Source organism: Rhinolophus ferrumequinum, chromosome X (genome assembly GCF_004115265.2).
Source record: "Rhinolophus ferrumequinum isolate MPI-CBG mRhiFer1 chromosome X, mRhiFer1_v1.p, whole genome shotgun sequence".
NCBI lineage: Eukaryota > Metazoa > Chordata > Mammalia > Chiroptera > Rhinolophidae > Rhinolophus > Rhinolophus ferrumequinum.
In genome coordinates this window covers 45,366,441-45,385,132 of record NC_046284.1, presented here as the reverse complement: position 1 = coordinate 45,385,132, position 18,692 = coordinate 45,366,441, and the positions used below count along the sequence as shown (strand labels likewise).

The following is an 18,692-nucleotide window of genomic DNA, read 5'->3' as shown; positions in this document are numbered from 1 at the left end:
CACAGATTCGCAGCCCAACTAGTTCAGGCAGAGTGGAGGGAATTGTGGAGGCGGGACTGGCTGTGGTGGTGGTCGCCGCCATTCCTCTGGGCCACCTCTCACAACTCACTGCGCCCCTGTCCCCACCTATCTGGGCGGATCCCTGCAGGAGTGGACGGAGCTGCTGAAACATACAGGCTCTGAATCTGGTGCAGGAAGAGCTTTAGAATTTCAAAAGCTCTCCGCATAACCACACGGACACTGCGCCCTGTGACCCAAGTGAACTATTAACACAGGAGAAGCCAGTCTCCCAGGGAAGACCCCCATTGTGTGAGAAGCTGAAATAGTGCACAGAAAACATAGCACTACCGTGTGAGAGAGAAAAAAAAAGGCTGCACTCAGAGAGAAAATAAAACATTCTACCAACAAGTACAAGTACTGAAAAACAAAAGAAAGACCTCTTCCTATCAACCTGCTGCAGAGGCTACTCCTGTAGATGTCTAGGAAGAGAAATAATAAATCAGTAATTGCCATGAATAACCAAGACAACAAGATAGCTCAGAAAGACAGTGAAAAGTCTCCAGAAAAGGAACTTAAAGATATGGAAATAAGTGACTTAAACGACAGAGAATTCAAGATTGCAGTTCTGAAAAAACTCAACGAGATGCAAGAAAACACAGAAAGACAGTTTAATGAACTCAGAAACACAATCAAAGAACACCATGAGCATTTTACGAAAAAGACTGAAACTTTAAAAAAGAACCAAATAGAATTTCTGGAGATTAAGAACTCAATAGAACAAACTAAGAATGAAATAACCAGCTTAGGTAGTAGAGTTAACCAGATGGAGGAAAGAATCAGTGACATCGAAGATAGAAAACTGGAAATTACACAGATGGAAGAAGAAAGTGACTTGAGACTTAAAAGAAATGAAAGAACTCTACAAGAACTTTCGGACTCCATCAGAAAGAGCAATATAAGAATAATGGGCATACCAGAAGGAGAAGAAGGAGAGAAGGGAACAGTGAATATATTCAAACAAATTGTTGATGAGAACTTCCCAAACTTGTGGACAGAACTGGATCCTCCAATCCAAGAAGCAAATAGAACACCTAATTACCTCAATCCCAACAGGCCTTCTCCAAGGCACATTGTATTGAAGCTGTCTAAAATCAACGACAAAGAAAGAATCCTCAAGGCAGCCAGGGAAAAGAAGACGGTAACCTACAAAGGAAAGCCCATTAGAGTATCATCAGATTTTTCAGCAGAAATTCTACAAGCCAGGAGGGAGTGGAACCAAATATTCAAACTATTGAAAGAGAAATTATGAGCCAAGAATAATGTAACCAGCAAAGATATCCGTTAGATATGAAGGAGGAATAAAGACCTTTCCAGACATACAGAACCTGAGGGAATTTTCTAATACATGACCTGCACTACAAGAAATACTAAAGAGGCTATTCGAACACCATCAACACGGACAATTTGTGGCAACCAAAACATAAAAAGGGGGAGAGTAAAGGCCTGAACTGGAATATGGGAATGGAGAAAGTAAGTGTGCTAAAGAAAATGGAATATTCTAAATATCAAACTTTCTTTTACTTAAATATAAGGGTAACTACTCAAGAAAAATCCAGCTCTTTGCTGAATCTACTGCAATGATGAAGACCATTCTCAGCAATCAGACTGTGGACATTCCAGAAAATGTGGACATTACTCTGAAGAGATGCACAGATATTGTGAAGGGCCCCAGAGGCACCCTGCAGAGGGACTTCAATCACATCAATGTAGAACTCAGTCTCCTTGGAAAGAAGAAGAAGAGGCTTCGGGTTGACAAATGGTGGGGAAATAGAAAGGAACTGGCTACTGTTCGCACTATCTGTAGTCATGTACAGAACATGATCAAGGGTGTCACACTGGGCTTCCGTTACAAGATGAGGTCTGTGTATGCTCACTTCCCCATCAACGTCATTATTCAGGAGAATGGTTCCCTTGTGGAAATCCGAAATTTCTTGGGTGAAAAATACATACGCAGGGTTCAGATGAGGTCAGGTGTTGCTTGTTCAGTATCTCAAGCTCAGAAAGATGACTTAACTCTTGAAGGAAATGACATTGAACTGGTATCAAATTCAGCTGCTTTGATTCAACAAGCCACAACAGTTAAAAACAAGGACATCAGAAAATTTTTTGGATGGTATCTATGTTTCTGAAAAAGGAACAGTTCAGCAGGCTGATGAATAAAGTGTAAGTTGTCCAGCTACAGAAGCACCAAGATGTGAAGGCACCAAGCGAATCTGAACTTTGTGATATTTTGAAGGAGCAATAAAAGACATGTATTGAAAAAGAAAATATGGGAATGGAGAAAACAAGCGTGCTGAAGAGAATGGAACACTCTAAATATCAAACTTTCTTTTAAATAAACTTAAGGGTAACCACAAGAAAAATCCAGAACTGAAATACATACTGTAATAAAAGAAGAAACAGAGGGAAACATCACAGAATACCACCACACAGAAATAATAGACAACAACAAAAAGGCAAAGAAACAATGGAGACACAGCTTTACCAGAAAACTAAAGATAGAATGACAGGAAATCCTCTCATATCAATAATCACCCTAAATGGAAATGGACTGAACTCACCAATAAAAAGCCACAGAGTAGCACATTGGATCAAAAAACTAAACCCAACCATATGCTGTCTCCAAGAGACACATCTCAGCTACAATGACAAACATAGACTCAAAGTAAAAGGATGGAAATTGACACTCCAAGCAAATGGTACCCAGAGAAAATCAGGTGTATCCATAATGATATCAGATGAAACAGACTTCAGGGTGAAAAAGATAACACGAGACAAAGATGGACATTTCACCATGGTAAAGGGGACTATACAACAAGAAGACATAACAGTCATCAATATTTATGCCCCCAATCAGGGAGCACCGAAATATACCAAGCAACTACTAACAGAACTAAAGGGAGAAATTCACCAAAACACAATTATACTAGGGGACCTAAATACATCACTGAAAGCTATGGATAGATCATCCAAACAGAAAATAAATAACGAAATAGCAGCCCTAAATGACACATTAGATGAAATGTACATAATTGACATATAGAGAGCACTTCATCCTAAAACATCAGACTATACATTCTTTTCTAGTGTACATGGAACATTCTCAAGGATAGACCATATATTGGGACATAAAATCAGCCTCAGCAAATTTAAGAAGATTGAAATCATACCAAGCATATTCTCTGATCACAAGGCTTTGAAATCGGATATCAACTACAAAAAGAAAGCAGGAGAAAACACAAATACATGGAGATTAAACAACATACTTTTAAAAAACGACTGGGTCAAAGAAGAAATTAGAGGAGAGATCAAAAGATACACAGAAACAAATGACAATGAAAAAATTTCCTACCAAAATTTTGGGGATTCAGTGAAAGCAGTTTTAAGAGGGAAATTTATATCATTACAGGCCTAGCTCAAGAAACAAGAAAAATCCCAAATAACCTCATGTTATACCTTAAAGAACTAGAAAAAGAAGAACAAGTGAAACCCAAGGTCAGCAGAAGAAAGGAAATAACAAAATTCAGAACAGAACTAAATGAAATAGAAAACAAAAAGACAATAGAAAAAATTAATGTGACAAAGAGCTGGTTCTTTGAAAAGATTAACAAAATTGACAAACCGTTGGCTAGACTCACTAAGATAAAAAGAGAGAAGACACTAATTAACAAAATCAGAAATGAAAAAGGGAAAGTTATCACGGACACCACAGAAATACAAAGGATCATCCAAGAATACTATGAAGGGCTATATGACACCAAATTCAATAATCTAGAAGAAAGGGACAAGTTCTTAGAAACATGTAGCCTTCCAAGGCTGAACCATGAAGAACTGGAAAATCTAAACAGTAATGAACCAGTAATGAAATTAAATCAGTCATTCAAAACCTGATTTAAAAACAAAAGTCCAGGACCAGATGGCTTCACTAGTGAATTCGACCAAAGCTCCAAAAAAGATCTAATACCAATCCTGCTCAAACTCTTCCAAAAAAATGAAGAAGAGACAGTACTCCCTAACTCATTTTATGAGGCCAACATTACCCTGATACCAAAACCTGGTAAGGACAACACAAAAAAAGAAAACTACAGACCAATATCTCTGACGAATACAGATGCAAAAATCCTAAACAAAATTCTAGCAAATCGAATACAACAATGCATTAAAAAGATCATTCATCACCACAAGTGGGGTTCATCCCCGGGGCACAAGGATGGTTCAACATCCGCAAATCCATCAATGTGATACATCACATAAACAAAATAAAGGACAAAAATCATATGAATATATGAATTGATGCAGAAAAAGCATTTAACAAGATACAACATCCATTTATGATTAAAACACTTAATAAAATAGGTATAGAAGGACAATACCTTAACATAATAAAGACCATATATGACAAGCCCTAGGCTAATCTCATAATTAATGGAGAAAAACTGAAGCCCTTTGCTCTACGGTCAGGAACACGACAGGGCTGTCCCCTATCACCTCTGCTTTTCAACATAGTGTTGGCAGTCCTTGCCAGAGCAATCAGGCAAGAGAAAGAAAGAAAAGGCATCTACAATGGGAATGAAGAAGTTAAATTATCACTCTTTGCAGATGACATGATGCTATATATAGAAAACCCTAAAGACTCCACCAAAAAGCTATTACAGACAATCAATGAATACAGTAAAGTTGCTGGCTACAAAATCAACGTACAAAACTCCATTGCATTCCTATATACTAACAATGAAATCTCAGAAAAAGAAATATAAAAAAACAATTCCTTTTGTAATTGCAGCAAAAAGAATAAAATACCTAGGAATAAACTTTACCAAGGATGTGAAGGAGCTATATGCTGAAAACTATAAGATATTTTTGAAAGAAACTGAAGAAGACACAAAGAAATGGAAAGACATTCCGTGCTCATGGATTGGAAGAATCAACATAGTTAAAATGGCCATATTACCCAAAGCAATATACAGATTTAATGCAATCCTCATCAAAATCCCAATAGCATTTTTGAAAGAAATAGAACAAAAAATCATCAGATTTGTTTGGAACCACAAAAGACCCCGAATAGCCAAAGCAATTTTAAGAAAAGAGAACAATACTGGAGGTATCACACTCGCTGACTTTAGCTTGTACTACAGGGCTACAATAATCAAAACAGCATAGTATTGGCAGAAAAACATACACATAGACCAATGGAATAGAATTGAGAACCCAGAAATAAAACCACAGAAATATGGACAGACAATTTTTGACAAACAAGCTAAAAACATACAATGGAGGAAAGACATCCTCTTCAATAAATGGTGCTGGGAGAATTGGAAAGCCATGTGTAAAAGAATGAAATTGGACTGCTATCTGTTGCCATGTACCAAAATTAATTCAAAATGGATCAAAGACTTAAGCATAAGACCTGACACAATAAACTACAGAGAAGAAAACATATTTACTAAACTTATGGACCTTGTATTTAAAGAGCATTTTATGAATTTGACTCCAAAGGCAATGGAAGTAAAAGCTAAAATAAATGATTGGGACTATATGAAACTTAAAAGCTTCTACACAGCAAAAGAAACCATCGACAAAATAAAGAGGCAACCAACTGAATGGGAGAAGATTTTTGCAAACAGTGCCTCTGATAAGGGGCTAATATCCAAAATATACAAGGAACTCATGAAACTCAACAACAAAAAAACAAACACCCTAATTGAAAAATGGGCAGAGGACCTGTAGAGACATTTCTCCAAAGAGGACATACAAATGGCAAATAGACATATGAAAAAATGCTCAGCATCACTAATCATCAGAGAAATGCAAATAAAAACCACAATGAGATATCACCTCACCCCAGTCAGAATGGCTATCATCAACAGGACACATAGCAACAAGTGTTGGAGAGGCTGTGGAGAAAAAGGAACCCTCATACACTGTTGGTGGGAATGCAGACTGGTGCAACCGTTATGGAAGGCAGTGTGGAGGTTCCTCAAAAAATTACGAATAGAATTGCCATATGACCCAGCAATCCCTCTCCTGGGTATCTACCAAAAAAATCTGAAAACATCTACACATAAAGACATGTGTGCTCCAATGTTCATTGCAGCTTTGTTTACGGTGGCCTAAACGTGGAAACAACCAAAATGTCCTTCGATAGATGAATGGATAAAGAAGTTGTGGTATATATACACAATGGAATATTATTCGGCGTTAAGAAAAGATGAAATAGGAACATTTGTGACAACATGGATGGATCTTGAGAGTGTAATGCTAAGCGAAATAAGTCAGACAGAAAAAGCACAGAACCATATGATTTCACTGATATGTGGTATATAAACCAAAAGCAACAAAAGAACAAGACAAATGAGAAACAAGAACTCATGGACACAAACAATAGTTTAGTGGTTACCAGAGGGTAAGAGGGGTGGGTGGTGGGGGGTGGGAGATGAGGGTAAGGGGTATCAAATATATGGTGATGGAAGGAGAACTGACTCCGGGTGGTGAACACACAGTGGGATTTATAGATGATGTAATACAGAGTTGTACACCTGAAATCTATATAATTTTACTAATAATTGTCACCCCAATAAATTAAAAAAAAAGCAGTGAAATTTGTCCCAGCTTGGCATGGAACATGAAGCCAGCATGGAGTGAACATCTTTGAGAATAGGGAAGGTCAAAGATTTGAAAATCTCAAAGACATTGAATAATAAGTTTAGTGGGAGTGATGAAAATTGCGAGGAGGAAGATTAGGATGCTTTGATCAGAGAATGAAATATCTGAATTAAAGTTTCTGGAGGTAGACAAGTTTTATAAGATGGCAAGCTTTAGGATGTGGTTATTGAATTGCTAAAGTGGAGTAGAGGTGATATTTGTTGAATTTGAGTGAATTCAAGAAGTTGTAAGACTACATTGCTGAAGTTATCCAGTGAATTGCTAGATGTAGCAACAGATAAACATGGAAATACTAGCAGGTAAATAGAACAAGGGATTGTTTTGCACTCATGCAGAGTCAGGTACAGATTGGTAGGGGTTCTCCTCCATCTAGTAACTTAGGGTTCAGTCTCCTTCCATATTTAAATCCTGCCAATTCAATACATAGTCTCTAAGGTTGCTATAGTAAGGGAAGAGAAGAGATAGACTATGCCTACTGGCTCTTAACTGCTTCAGCTCAGAAGTAGCATATGTCATTTCGGCTCAGAGATTATCAGGCAGTATAATTTACATAGCGCCAATAATTGCAAGGAAGGCTAAGAAATGTAAGGAAGCCAGTAGAATATTTGATGAGCATTGTTCCAGCCACATTCAGGAGAGACAATAAGACTTGGAGTAGTAAGAATTGTAGGCCGTGTCAAAGTTCTGGATAAATGTGTGTATCTGTGCATCTTGGAAGGGAGACGAGACAACCAAATAGATGGGGAGAAGGTGGTATATCCAGAATAATTTTAAAAGAGGGGAAGGTTTTGGGTGAGGATTGCTGTAGGGAACTTTAAAAAATGCTATACTATGTCCAGGTCCCACACTCAGGGCCATAGTGTGTGATACAACTTCAGAAGTAAATGGAGACTAGACTGTGGTGAGAACTGAAATCAGATTAAGGATGTTGACCTTTATCATGGAGGCAGAAGGATAAAATGGCATGATAAAAAGTGCCATGTAAGAAGATGATTTTGACAATGGCATTCAGAATATTTTGGGGAAGGTAGATACTGGAGGGAAGAAAAGCAATTAGATAATGGGGGCCTGACCAATCCTGGTCACAGTGGGAATCCAACGTCATATGCAGGAGACATAAGAAAGAAAGATCAGCAAGCTTTGATGACAAACAGTTGGTGCATATTTTACCTGTCGCCAGCATGCACCCAAAGAAAGAACACGCTGATGGGAATAGACTGATGGAGATGGGACACCAAAGAGAAATGGATGAGACATAAAAGGGCTAACAAGGGTAGACTAATGGGCAGAAAGATTAAAGGTGAAGGTAGGAAGTGGAGAAAAAGCCTAAAGAAAAGGACTGATGGGATCTAGGCACACATGACCTCTAAGTTGGGAGGCATAGGCAATGGTGATTATGAGCAGCTGAAGGCCACACACTGGGTCTTCTGTCATCTAAGGCAGGGGTTGGCAACCTTTCAGAATCGGTTTGCCAAGTCAGTATTTATTCACTCTTAATTTCAGGCTTTGCGTGCCAATAATAAATTTCTCCATTTAGAAACTGTCTGTATAACTAAATTGTTGTTGCATGTGAAGTTATTTTTAAAAGTTTAAAGACTAAAATGATGCATTTAAAATGAAATTATACAGCAGATTAATGAGGCTACTTTTATATTTTCTCTTGTTTTGCTTTGTTATGTTTCCTAAGTTCCTGTACAAATTTGTGTACTCAAAACTATGTTCAAACCTATATTTCAAACTATTTTTGTCCCAGCCCCAGCCTTACCAGCTCCAGAATTGTTATTACCACAAACTGCTGAATATAGCCCAAGAGGTCTGAGTTAGGCCACAAGGGACCAGAACTCACCCTCTGATGAGTCTGAAGCTGCTTGAGGCCAGGGATACAAATGGTAGAGGATGTGCATAGTATAGAGTTAAGTATATGGTGCTGTGAAAGCACGAAGTGGGGAGACCTGAACTGTTTTGTGACTCAGAGAAGTCCTTCCTTGAGATCTGAAGAGTAGGCTATAATGTGGAAGCCCAGAGCTGAAAGAGCATGTGGTGTGTTTAAGAAACTGAACAAAATCCAGGGCAACTATAGTATAGAGAACAAGGAGATAATGGTGTGAGATGTGAATGAAAAGGCGTGCAAGGTTCAGAGCTTGGGAATGGAGGCAAAAACAAATGTTAGTGGTATAGAATATATGCACATTTTATTTTTTCAAGTTTTCTCTATTTTTGAGAGGCAACGTGCATTTATTTGAGATTTTTTAAAAAAAGAATAGTTATTTGGGAAGCATTGATTCAGGCAGAAAACAAATAATGTTAAGAGACAACGGCAATGGGTATTTATGAGAAAAAAGAGGAACAATTTCATGAGTAGAAGGAAGGCATTTCCATCAGTGCAGGTAACATAGTGATGTTAATTCTAAACAATGTTTTTAATTTTCAGTCTGATAATCATCAGTCCAGTAATCATAATAAGTGCTTTTTTGTTATCTTTGCAAACAGTTGTTTGGGTCACAATGTCACTTGAGGCCCAGTCCAAAGGTTATTTTGCCTTGTTTTAACATTCCAAAAGTTTGAGGCATAAGATGTGCAAGGTAGTTCCTTGGGCATGGCAATTCCAGATCCATTTTATTTTTATTATTATTTTTTATTTAAGTATAATTGGTATAATACTAGTTATATTAGTTTCAGGTGTAGAATATAATGATTTGATATTTATAATATTTATACCTTATAATGTGATCACCCCACTAATTAATCATCTGTCACCATGCAAACTTACCACAATATTATAGATTATATTCCCTTTATCTTTTTCATCCATAACCCATCACCCTCCCATCTGGTCACACCCCTTTGGTCTCTGTTTCTATGAGTCTGTTTTTCTTTTGTTTGTTTGTTTATTTTGGTTTTTTTTTAGACTCCACATATAACTCATATAATACAATATTTTTCTTTTTTCTGTATGATTTATTTCACTTAGCATAATAACCTCTAGGTCCATGTATGTTGTCACAGATGGCAACATTTCATTCTTTTTCATTGCTTCATAATATTCTGCCATATATATATATATATATATATATATATATATATATATATATACACACACACACATTCATTCCACATATTCTTTTTCTTAATTTATTTTTTTAATTTATTGGGGTGACAATTGTTAGTAAAATTACATAGATTTCAGGTGTGCAATTCTGTAACACATCATCTATAAATTACATTGTGTGTTCACCACCCAGAGTCAGTTCTCCTTCCATCACCATATATTTGATCCCCCTTACCCTCATCTCCCACCCCCCTAACCCCCTTACCCTCTGGTAACCACTAAATTACGTTCCCCAGATTAATTTTCAAACCCCGTGGCCATCCTGTGGTTACTGATTGTTTTCTAATCCCCTCACCTTCCCCCTTACCCCCACCACCCCCGCCCATCTAGCAACCCTCAGTTTTTCCTCTTTGTCTCCAAAACTGTTTCTGATTAGTTCATTCACCTATTCTTTTCTTTACATTCCGCATATAAGTGAGATCATATGCTAATTATCTTTCTCTGTCTGACTTATTTCACTTAACATCATGTTCTCTATGTCCATCCATGTTGTTGCAAATGGTAAGATTTCTTTCTTCTTTATGGCTGCGTAATACTCCATTGTATAAATGTACCACAGTTTCTTAATCCAGTCATCTACCGATGGGCATTTTGGTTGTTTCCATGTCTTAGCTATTGTGTATAGTGCTGCAATAAACATAGGAGTGCATAAAGATTTTTGAATCGGAGTTTTGGATTTCTCCGGATAGATACCTAGGAGTGGAATTACTGGATCATAGGGTAGTTCCATTTTCAGATTTTTGAGATACCTCCATACTGTTTTCCATAGTGGCTGCACCAATCTGCAATCCCACCAACAGTGCACAAGCGTTCCCTTTTCTCCACATCCGCGCCAGCACTTGATGTTTGTTGATTTATTGATGATAGCCATTTTGACTGGGGTGAGGTGGTATCTCATTGTGGTTTTTATTTGCATTTCTCTGATGGTTAGTGAGGTTGAGCATTTCTTCACATGTCTGTTTGCCATCTGTAAGTCCTTTTTAGAAAAATGTGTCTTCAAGTCCTCTGCCCATTTTTTAATTGGGTCGTTTGTTTTTTTTGGAGTTGAGTTGAGTGAGTTTTTCACAGATTTGTGATATTAATCCCTTATCAGATATATCATTGACAAATATTTTTTCCCATTCAGTAGGATCCCTTTTTGTTTTATTGATGGTTTTCTTTGCTGTGAAAAAACTTTTTAGTTTGATACAATCCCACATGTTTATTTTTTCTCTTACTTCCCTCATGCGAGGGGATATATCAGTAAAAATCTTACTCCGGGTAATGTCTGTGGAGTTTCTTCTTATATTTTCTTCTAGGTATTTTATGGTTTCAGATCTTACATTTAAGTCTTTAAGCCATTTTGAATTTCCTTTTGTATATGGTGTAAGGAGGTAGTCCGGCTTCAGTTTTTTGCATGTGTCTGTCCAGGTTTCCCAGCACCATTTATTGAATAGACTGTCTTTACCCCATCTTACATTCTTGCTTCCATTGTCGTAGATTAAGTGGCCATATAGGCATGGATTTACTCCTGGATTCTCTATTCTGTTCCATTGATCTATGTGTCTGTTTTTATGCCAGTACCATGCTGTTTTGATTACTGTAGCCTTGTAGTATAATTTGAATTCAGGTATTGTTATACCTCCCACTTTGTTCTTATTTCTCAAGATTGCCTTGGCTATTCGGGGTCTTTTATGGTCCCATATAAATTTTAGGATTATATGTTCTATTTCTGTGAAAAACGTCATTGGTAGTTTGATAGGAATTGCGTTGAATATGTATATTGCCTTAGGTAATATGGACATTTTAACTATATTAATTCTTCCTATCCATGAACATGATATGTGTTTCCATCTATTTATATCTTCCTTCATTCCTTTCTTCAGTGTCTTATAATTTTCTGAGTACAGATCTTTTACTTCTTTGGTTAAATTTATTCCCAGGTATTTTATAGTCTTTGCAGCGATTGTAAATGGGATTTTTTTTTTATTTTCTACTTCTGATGTTTTATTATTGGTATATACAAATGCAACTGATTTCTGAATATTAATTTTGTATCCTGCTACTTTACTAAATTCATCTATCAGCTCTAATAGCTTCTTGGTGGAGTCTTTAGGGTTCTCTATATATAGAATCATATCATCTGCATATAATGATAATTTTGCTTCCTCCTTACCAATTTGGATGCTTTTATTTCTTTTTCTTGTCTGATTGCTGTGGCTAGAACTTCCAGCACTATGTTGAATAGAAGCGGAGTTAGTGGGCAAGCTTGCCTTGTTCCTGATCTTAGGGGGAATGGTTATAGCTTTTCCCCATGGAGTATGATGTTAGCTGTGAGTTTATCATAAATGGCCTTTATTATGTTGAGATATGATCCCTCTATTCCCACTTTCTTAAGGGTTTTTATCATAAATGGCTGCTGGATTTTACGAAATGCTTTTTGTGCATCTATTGATATGATCATGTGATTTTTATTTTTCATTTTGTTAATGTGGTGTATCACATTAATTGATTTGCGAATGTTGAACCACCCTTGCATACCAGGGATGAGTCCCACTTGATCATGGTGTATGATTTTTTTAATGTATTGCTGAATTCTGTTCGCTAATATTTTGTTGAGGATTTTTGCATCTATGTTCATTAGAGATATCGGCCTGCAGTTTTCTTTTTTTGTGGTGTCTTTGTCTGATTTTGGGATCAGGGTGATAGTGGCTTCGTAAAAAGTGTTTGGGAGTCTTCCCTCTTTCTGGATTTTTTGGAAGAGCTTGAAGAGAATAGGTGATAATTCTTTTTTGAACGTTTTGTGAAATTCATCTGTAAAGCCATCTGGTCCAGGGCTTTTGTTTGTTGGGAGATTGTTGATTACTGATTCAATTTCTGTGGTGGTAATCAGTCTATTCAGGTTATCTGTTTTTTCTTGAGTTAGCCTTGGAAGGTTGTACGCCTCTAGAAAATTGTCCATTTCTTCCAGATTGTCAAATTTGTTGGCATATAGTTGCTCATAGTAACTTCTTAAAACTTTTCGTATTTCTGCGGTGTCTGTTGTCACTTCTCTTTCATTTCTGATTTTATTAATTTGGGTCCTCTCTCTCTTTTTTTTAATGAGTCTGGCTAAAGGTTTGTCGATTTTGTTTATCTTCTCTAAGGACCAACTCTTGGATTCATTGATCTTTTGTATTGTTTTTCTGGTTTCTATATCATTTATTTCTGTTCTGATCTTTATTATCTCCTTCCTTGTGCTCCCTTTGGGCTTATTTTGCTGTTCTTTTTCCATTTCCCTTATGTGTGAAGATGAACTGTTGATTAGTGAGGTTTCTTGTTTCTTTAGGTAGGCATGCAAAGCTATGAATTTCCCTCTTAGGACTGCTTTCACAGCATCCCATAGATTTTGGGTCGTCGCGTTTTCATTTTCGTTTGTTTCAGGATATCTTTTGATTTCTTCCTTGATCTCCTCCTTGACCCATTCATTATTTAGTAATAAGCTATTCAGCCTCCATTAATTGGTGTGTCTTCCAGTTATTTTCCTGTAGTTCATTTCTTATTTCATAGCATTGTGATCAGAGAAGACAATTGGTATGATTTCACTTTTCTTAAATTTATCAAGACTTGTTTTCTGGCCTAACATATGGTCTATCTTGGAAAATGTTCCATGTGCGCTTGAGAAAAACGTGTATTTTGCAGCATTGGGGTAAAATGTTCTGAAAATATCGATTAAATCCAAGTGGTCCAATGTATCATTCAAGGCCGTTTTTTCCATATTGATTTTCTGTCTGGAAGACCTGTCCCTTGTTGTCAGAGGTGTGTTGAAGTCCCCTACTATGATAGTGTTACTGTTGATCTCTGTCCTTATGTCAGTCAGTATCTGTTTTATATATTTAGGTGCTCGTATGTTGGGTGCATAAATGTTTACTAGGGTTATGTCCTCTTGTCGGATCGATCCCTTTATTATTATATAGTGCCCATCATTATCTTTTAATATGTTCTTCATTTTAAAGTCTATTTTGTCAGATATAAGTATTGCAACTCCAGCTTTTTTCTCATTTCCATTTGCATGAAATATCTTACTCCAACCCTTCACTTTCAGCCTGTGTGTGTGTTTTGTTCAGAGGTGAGTCTCTTGTATAGAGCACATACAAGGGTCTTGCTTTCTTATCCAGTCAGCCACCCTATGTCTCTTGATTGGAGCATTTAATCCATTTACATATAAAGTGATTATTGATAGGTACATAGTTATTGCCATTTTTAAATTTGTAGTTAGGTTGTTTTGATCTTTCTTCTCTTTACAGAAGTCCTTTTAGTATTTCTTGCAATGCTGGCTTGGTGGTAATAAATTCCTTTAGCTTTTTTTTTTCTGGAAAGCTCTTTATCTCTCTATCAACTTTAAATAATAGCCTTGTTGGATAAAGCAATCTAGGTTGTAGGCCTTGTTTTCCATCACTTTGAGTATCTCCTGCCACTCCCTCCTGGCCTTCAATGTTTCTGTAGAAAAGTCACTTGATAGTCTTATGGGAGTTCCCTTGTGTGTAACCCTCTGTCTTTCTCTTGCTGCTTTTAGGATTCTCTCTTTGTCTTTAAGCTTTGCCATTTTAACTATGATGTGTCTTGGTGTGGTCCTGTTTGGGTTTATGCTCGTTGGAACTGTCTGTACTTCCTGGGCTTGTATGTTGGTTTCCTTCATCAGTTTGGGGAAGTTTTCAGACATTATTGCTTCAAATATGTTCTCAATCCCTTCCTTCCTCTCTTCACCTTCTGATATTCCTATGATGCACATATTGTTGTGCTTGATGTTATCCCAGAGTTCTCTTAAGCCATCCTCATTGTTTTTTTATTCTTTTTTCTTTCTGTTGTTCTGTTTGGGTGATCTCTGCTACCTTGTCTTCTAAGTCGCTGATTCGATCCTCTGCTTCATCTAACCTGCTGGTAATTCCTTCAAGTGAGTTCTTAATTTTGGTAATTGTGTTCTTTAATTCTAACTGGTTTTTCGTTATGATTTCTACATCTTTCTTTATGTCGTATCTAAGTTCCTGAAACATTCTTATCACCAGTGTTCTGAACTCTGTCTCTGAAAGGTTGGTTACCTCTGCCTCATTTGGTTCCAGCTGTGGAGGTTTCTTCTGTTCTTTTATTTGGGACATGTATCTTTGTTTCCCCATTCTGGCTGACTCTCTGTGTTTTGATGTATTAGGTAGATCCCCTAGAGTTCTTAGTTCTTGGTAGATTATCTTATGTAGTATGTGTCCTTTATATTTGACTTGCACTACGTTCTTCTCCTCTGCGTGTGCTCCAAAGGTGACTCTTGTGTTGTGTATATTGTCCTGTTCAAGAAGATCTTTAATTGCTTTTTGCTTGTGAGTAAGTGGGGTTAACTCCTGGGCTGACTCGTTGTGAGACTTAGCTCTGCCCCTTGCAGGGCGTTCTGCTACGTGAGGGTTGACCACTTAAATGTGGTTTGGTCTCTATGGGCTCTAGTGCCTGCAGAGAATTCCCTCTGGGTGTGTGACTTTTAGGTGAAACCCAGTAGTACTCTGGTTTGGTCTGGAGTTGGCCTCTGGATATGTTGAATCTTGTGCCTCTTAAGCTGGGCCCTGGTAGGGCCGTTTCAGAACAAAGCAAATCACCAAGCACAACAGCAACAACAACAACAAAGAAAAAAATCAAATACATTCACATGTAAAAACACCCGATAAACCCCAGTCGACACAGGCAAAGATATCAAAGATATAAAGACACAGCAAAACAAAACAAAACAAAGCAAAACGAAAAGCAGTGACAGTCTTGGCTTAAGCCTACTAAGTAATATCCAGGTTGTCCTCTGCTGTACCAAAGAGCCCCCTGCTTATTGCGCAGGCAGAGCCAGTCACCTGGTGCCCAGAGTGACTTTGGGATTGTAGATTTAAATGCGGGGCCTGAGGGGTCTGGATGATAGTTTTTACAAAGTCAGTGCAGTTTCTGCCCTTGCCTGCACATATGCACACTGAGTGTAGCACCACCAGCCCCATGTGCAGTACTCCTGAGTCTTAGGGCACTTCTTCAGTGTGTGTGTATATGGGGGGGGGGGGTGCGGGCGGGAGATTTCTGAGCTGCTGAAAGCCCAGAGCTGCGTCTGCCTTACTGCTGATACCTGGGAGTGTCCCTGCAGTTGCACTTGCCCCGCCCTAGGCAGGCCAGAAAAGGTGGTGGCTGGGGGTGGAGGAGTCTCTTCTCTCCTAGCCCAGCCAAAATCACACTCTTCCCAGTCTCCTCCCTGGGTCAGGGCTGCCTGTCAGGCTTCCCAGAGCCTGAGCACTACTATGGCTCCTCTGTAATCTGACACTACTCCTCAGTTTAGGGGCTAGTTTAAGTGTCTGGAAGGGCGGGGGTAGGACTGGAAGAGCGGGGTGGGGGAGGGGCCCAGGTATGGGGTCTGTGTTCTTTGTCCGCCCTAGGGCCCACTAGCCGCCCTCCCGGCGGGAGAAATCAGCCTTGGGACGCAGGGAAAGAGCCTACCTCCTGGTCTCTGTGCTCTCCGTTCCGCCCTGGGATCCCGAGTGTGCCCGGAACTGCGGGCGCCACTGCGGTTTTCGGTTTTCGCCGCCGCTGGCCAGGACCCCGCCATCGGCCAGGACCCCGCCGTGGGCTGGGATTTCGCCGCCGCGCCCCCGCCACCGCCGCCGCAGGCCGCACGTTTTCACTCCGCTCCCTTCCTTCCTTCCCCTGCTCTCCCAATTAGCTCACCTTCAAGTAATCCTTAGCTTCAAGTAATCCACGAGTCTCTTAGCTGTTCTGTGTGATGAGCAAAGAGTTCTTTCATGGGTTATAAGTCCCGTTTGTAATAAGATCCGGAGGAGGAGAACTCAGAAAGTGCGCCCTACTGCCGCCATTCTTATGACGTCACTCCACATCTTCTTTATCCATTCATCTATTGATGGACACCTAGGTTGCTTCTGTATCTTGGTTATTGTAAATAATGCTATTTTAAATTATATATTATTTTGGCTAATAATAAATCAGATACTGTTAAAAGTGTTTTACAGGAGCAGCTGGATGTCTCAGTTCATTAGACCGCAAGCTCTGGACAACAGAGTTGCCAGTTCGATTCCCTCATGGGCCGGTGAGCTGCACCCTCCGCGACTGGATTGAAGACAATGAGCTGCTGTTGAGCTGCCAGAGGGGCAGCTGGATGGCTCAGTTGGTTGGAGTGTGAGCTCTTAACAACAAGGTTGCTGGTTGAATTCCAGCATGGGATGGTGGGCTGAACCCCTCCAACTAAGATTGAGGACATCACCTGGACTTGTAGCTGAGATGCGCCCTCTGCAACTAGATGGAAGGACAACAACTTGGAGCTGATGGGCCCTGGAGAAACACGCTGTTCCCCAGTATTCCCCAATAAAAAATTTTTTTTTAATGTTTTTAAAAAGTGTTTTGTAGGTGTTAATTCATTTAGTTCTTATTACCATCCTGTAAATAAGGCCTATCATTACCCCCATATCAGAGATGAGGAAACTGAGGAATAGAGAGGTTAAATAACATGCCTAAGATCACACATTGACAGACCTGGGACTGAAATTCAAGCTTACTGGTTCCAGACTTAGTGTTCCTAAACAATCCACAATACCCTCATGTACTGTATAAGGATGATTTGGCCAATGACAGACTGCATATATAATGGCAATACCATAAGATGGCAATGGAGCTGAAAAATTCTTATTGCCTAGTGACATCATAGACCAGCTTACAGACTTCAAAGGATTTGCCAAGGATGAGGAGGTTGCAAAAATCTATAAGGCTGTGGTTGAGATAGCAACCAACTTTAACCTGGGCATAGATGAGAATGACATTGAGGAGCTCCTAGAGGGGTTGTCTGAGGAATTGTCTAGTGAGGAGTTGTTGGAAATGAACCAAGAACGCAGAGATAAAGAAGAGACCAGAGAAGAGGAAACTGCAGGAGAAGAAAAAGAACTCCCAAGAAAATTCACAGCACATGCTTTTGCAGACCTCAACAAGCTCCTTTAAAAGATAGAAAGATAGAGTCAACATTAAAAGGTTTAAATTAATAGAGAGGTATGTTCATGGCACATTATCTGCTTACAAGCAGATTTATGATGAAAAAAAGAAACAAACCAAGCAAACGCACATGGACACATTTCAGAAAAGAATGACACCTCCTCAAGAAGAGCCTCAGGCAGTTCCTTCAGGAGGTGTTACAGAAGAAGGCATTGTTATCATTTGGAGATGACAGATCCATGTGTGTTATTGACCCTGAAGACCTTCCAGTGGGACAAGATGTGGAGGTGGAGACAGTGATATTGATGATCCTGATTCTGTGTAGGCTTAGGCTAATGTGTTTGTTTGTATCTTAGTTTTTAACAAAATAGTTGAAAAAGTTGAAAAAAATAATAAAAAAAATAGAAAAACAGTGAAGGGATTAAGAAATACAAATTGGTAATTACAAAATAGTTACAGGGATGTAAAGTACAACATAATGAACACAGTCAATAATGTTGCAACAACTATTTATAGTGCCAGGCTCATTGGCGGGATCACTGCATAAATTATTTAACTACCTAACCACTATGCTGTACATCTGAAACCAATATAAAATAATACTGAAAGTCAATTGTAACTGAAAAACATTTTTTAAAAGATATAAAGAAAACATTTTTGTACAACTCTACAATGTGTTTGTGTTTTAAGCAACATGTTATTACAACAGAGAAAAAAGTCAAAAAAAAAATAAAATGGATCAAAATGGTGGCGTGAGGTTAGCCTCTGGAAATCTCCCCTGGAATTTACAACAAATTAAACAGCTATAACTCCACAAAGGACTGCCTACACAGCAGAGAGGCAAGACGAATGAATTCACCTAAAGGTGGGCAAATTGTGTGAGCAGGGGAGGAGGGAA

At 38.6% G+C, this 18,692-nt stretch overlaps 1 protein-coding gene and 1 pseudogene across 1 annotated transcript; both read left to right on the top strand.

The window, feature by feature from the left end:
* The first annotated feature begins 1,640 nt into the window (after positions 1 to 1,640).
* Positions 1,641 to 2,323, top strand: LOC117018098 (60S ribosomal protein L9-like). The gene has a single exon (XM_033102427.1). The coding sequence runs from the start codon at positions 1,641 to 1,643 to the stop codon at positions 2,187 to 2,189; it is 549 nt and encodes a 182-aa protein (XP_032958318.1). The 3' UTR covers positions 2,190 to 2,323.
* Positions 2,324 to 12,125: 9,802 nt separating this feature from the next.
* LOC117036853 (glyceraldehyde-3-phosphate dehydrogenase-like) overlaps positions 12,126 to 18,692 on the top strand; it is a 45,694-nt pseudogene continuing 39,127 nt past the window's right edge.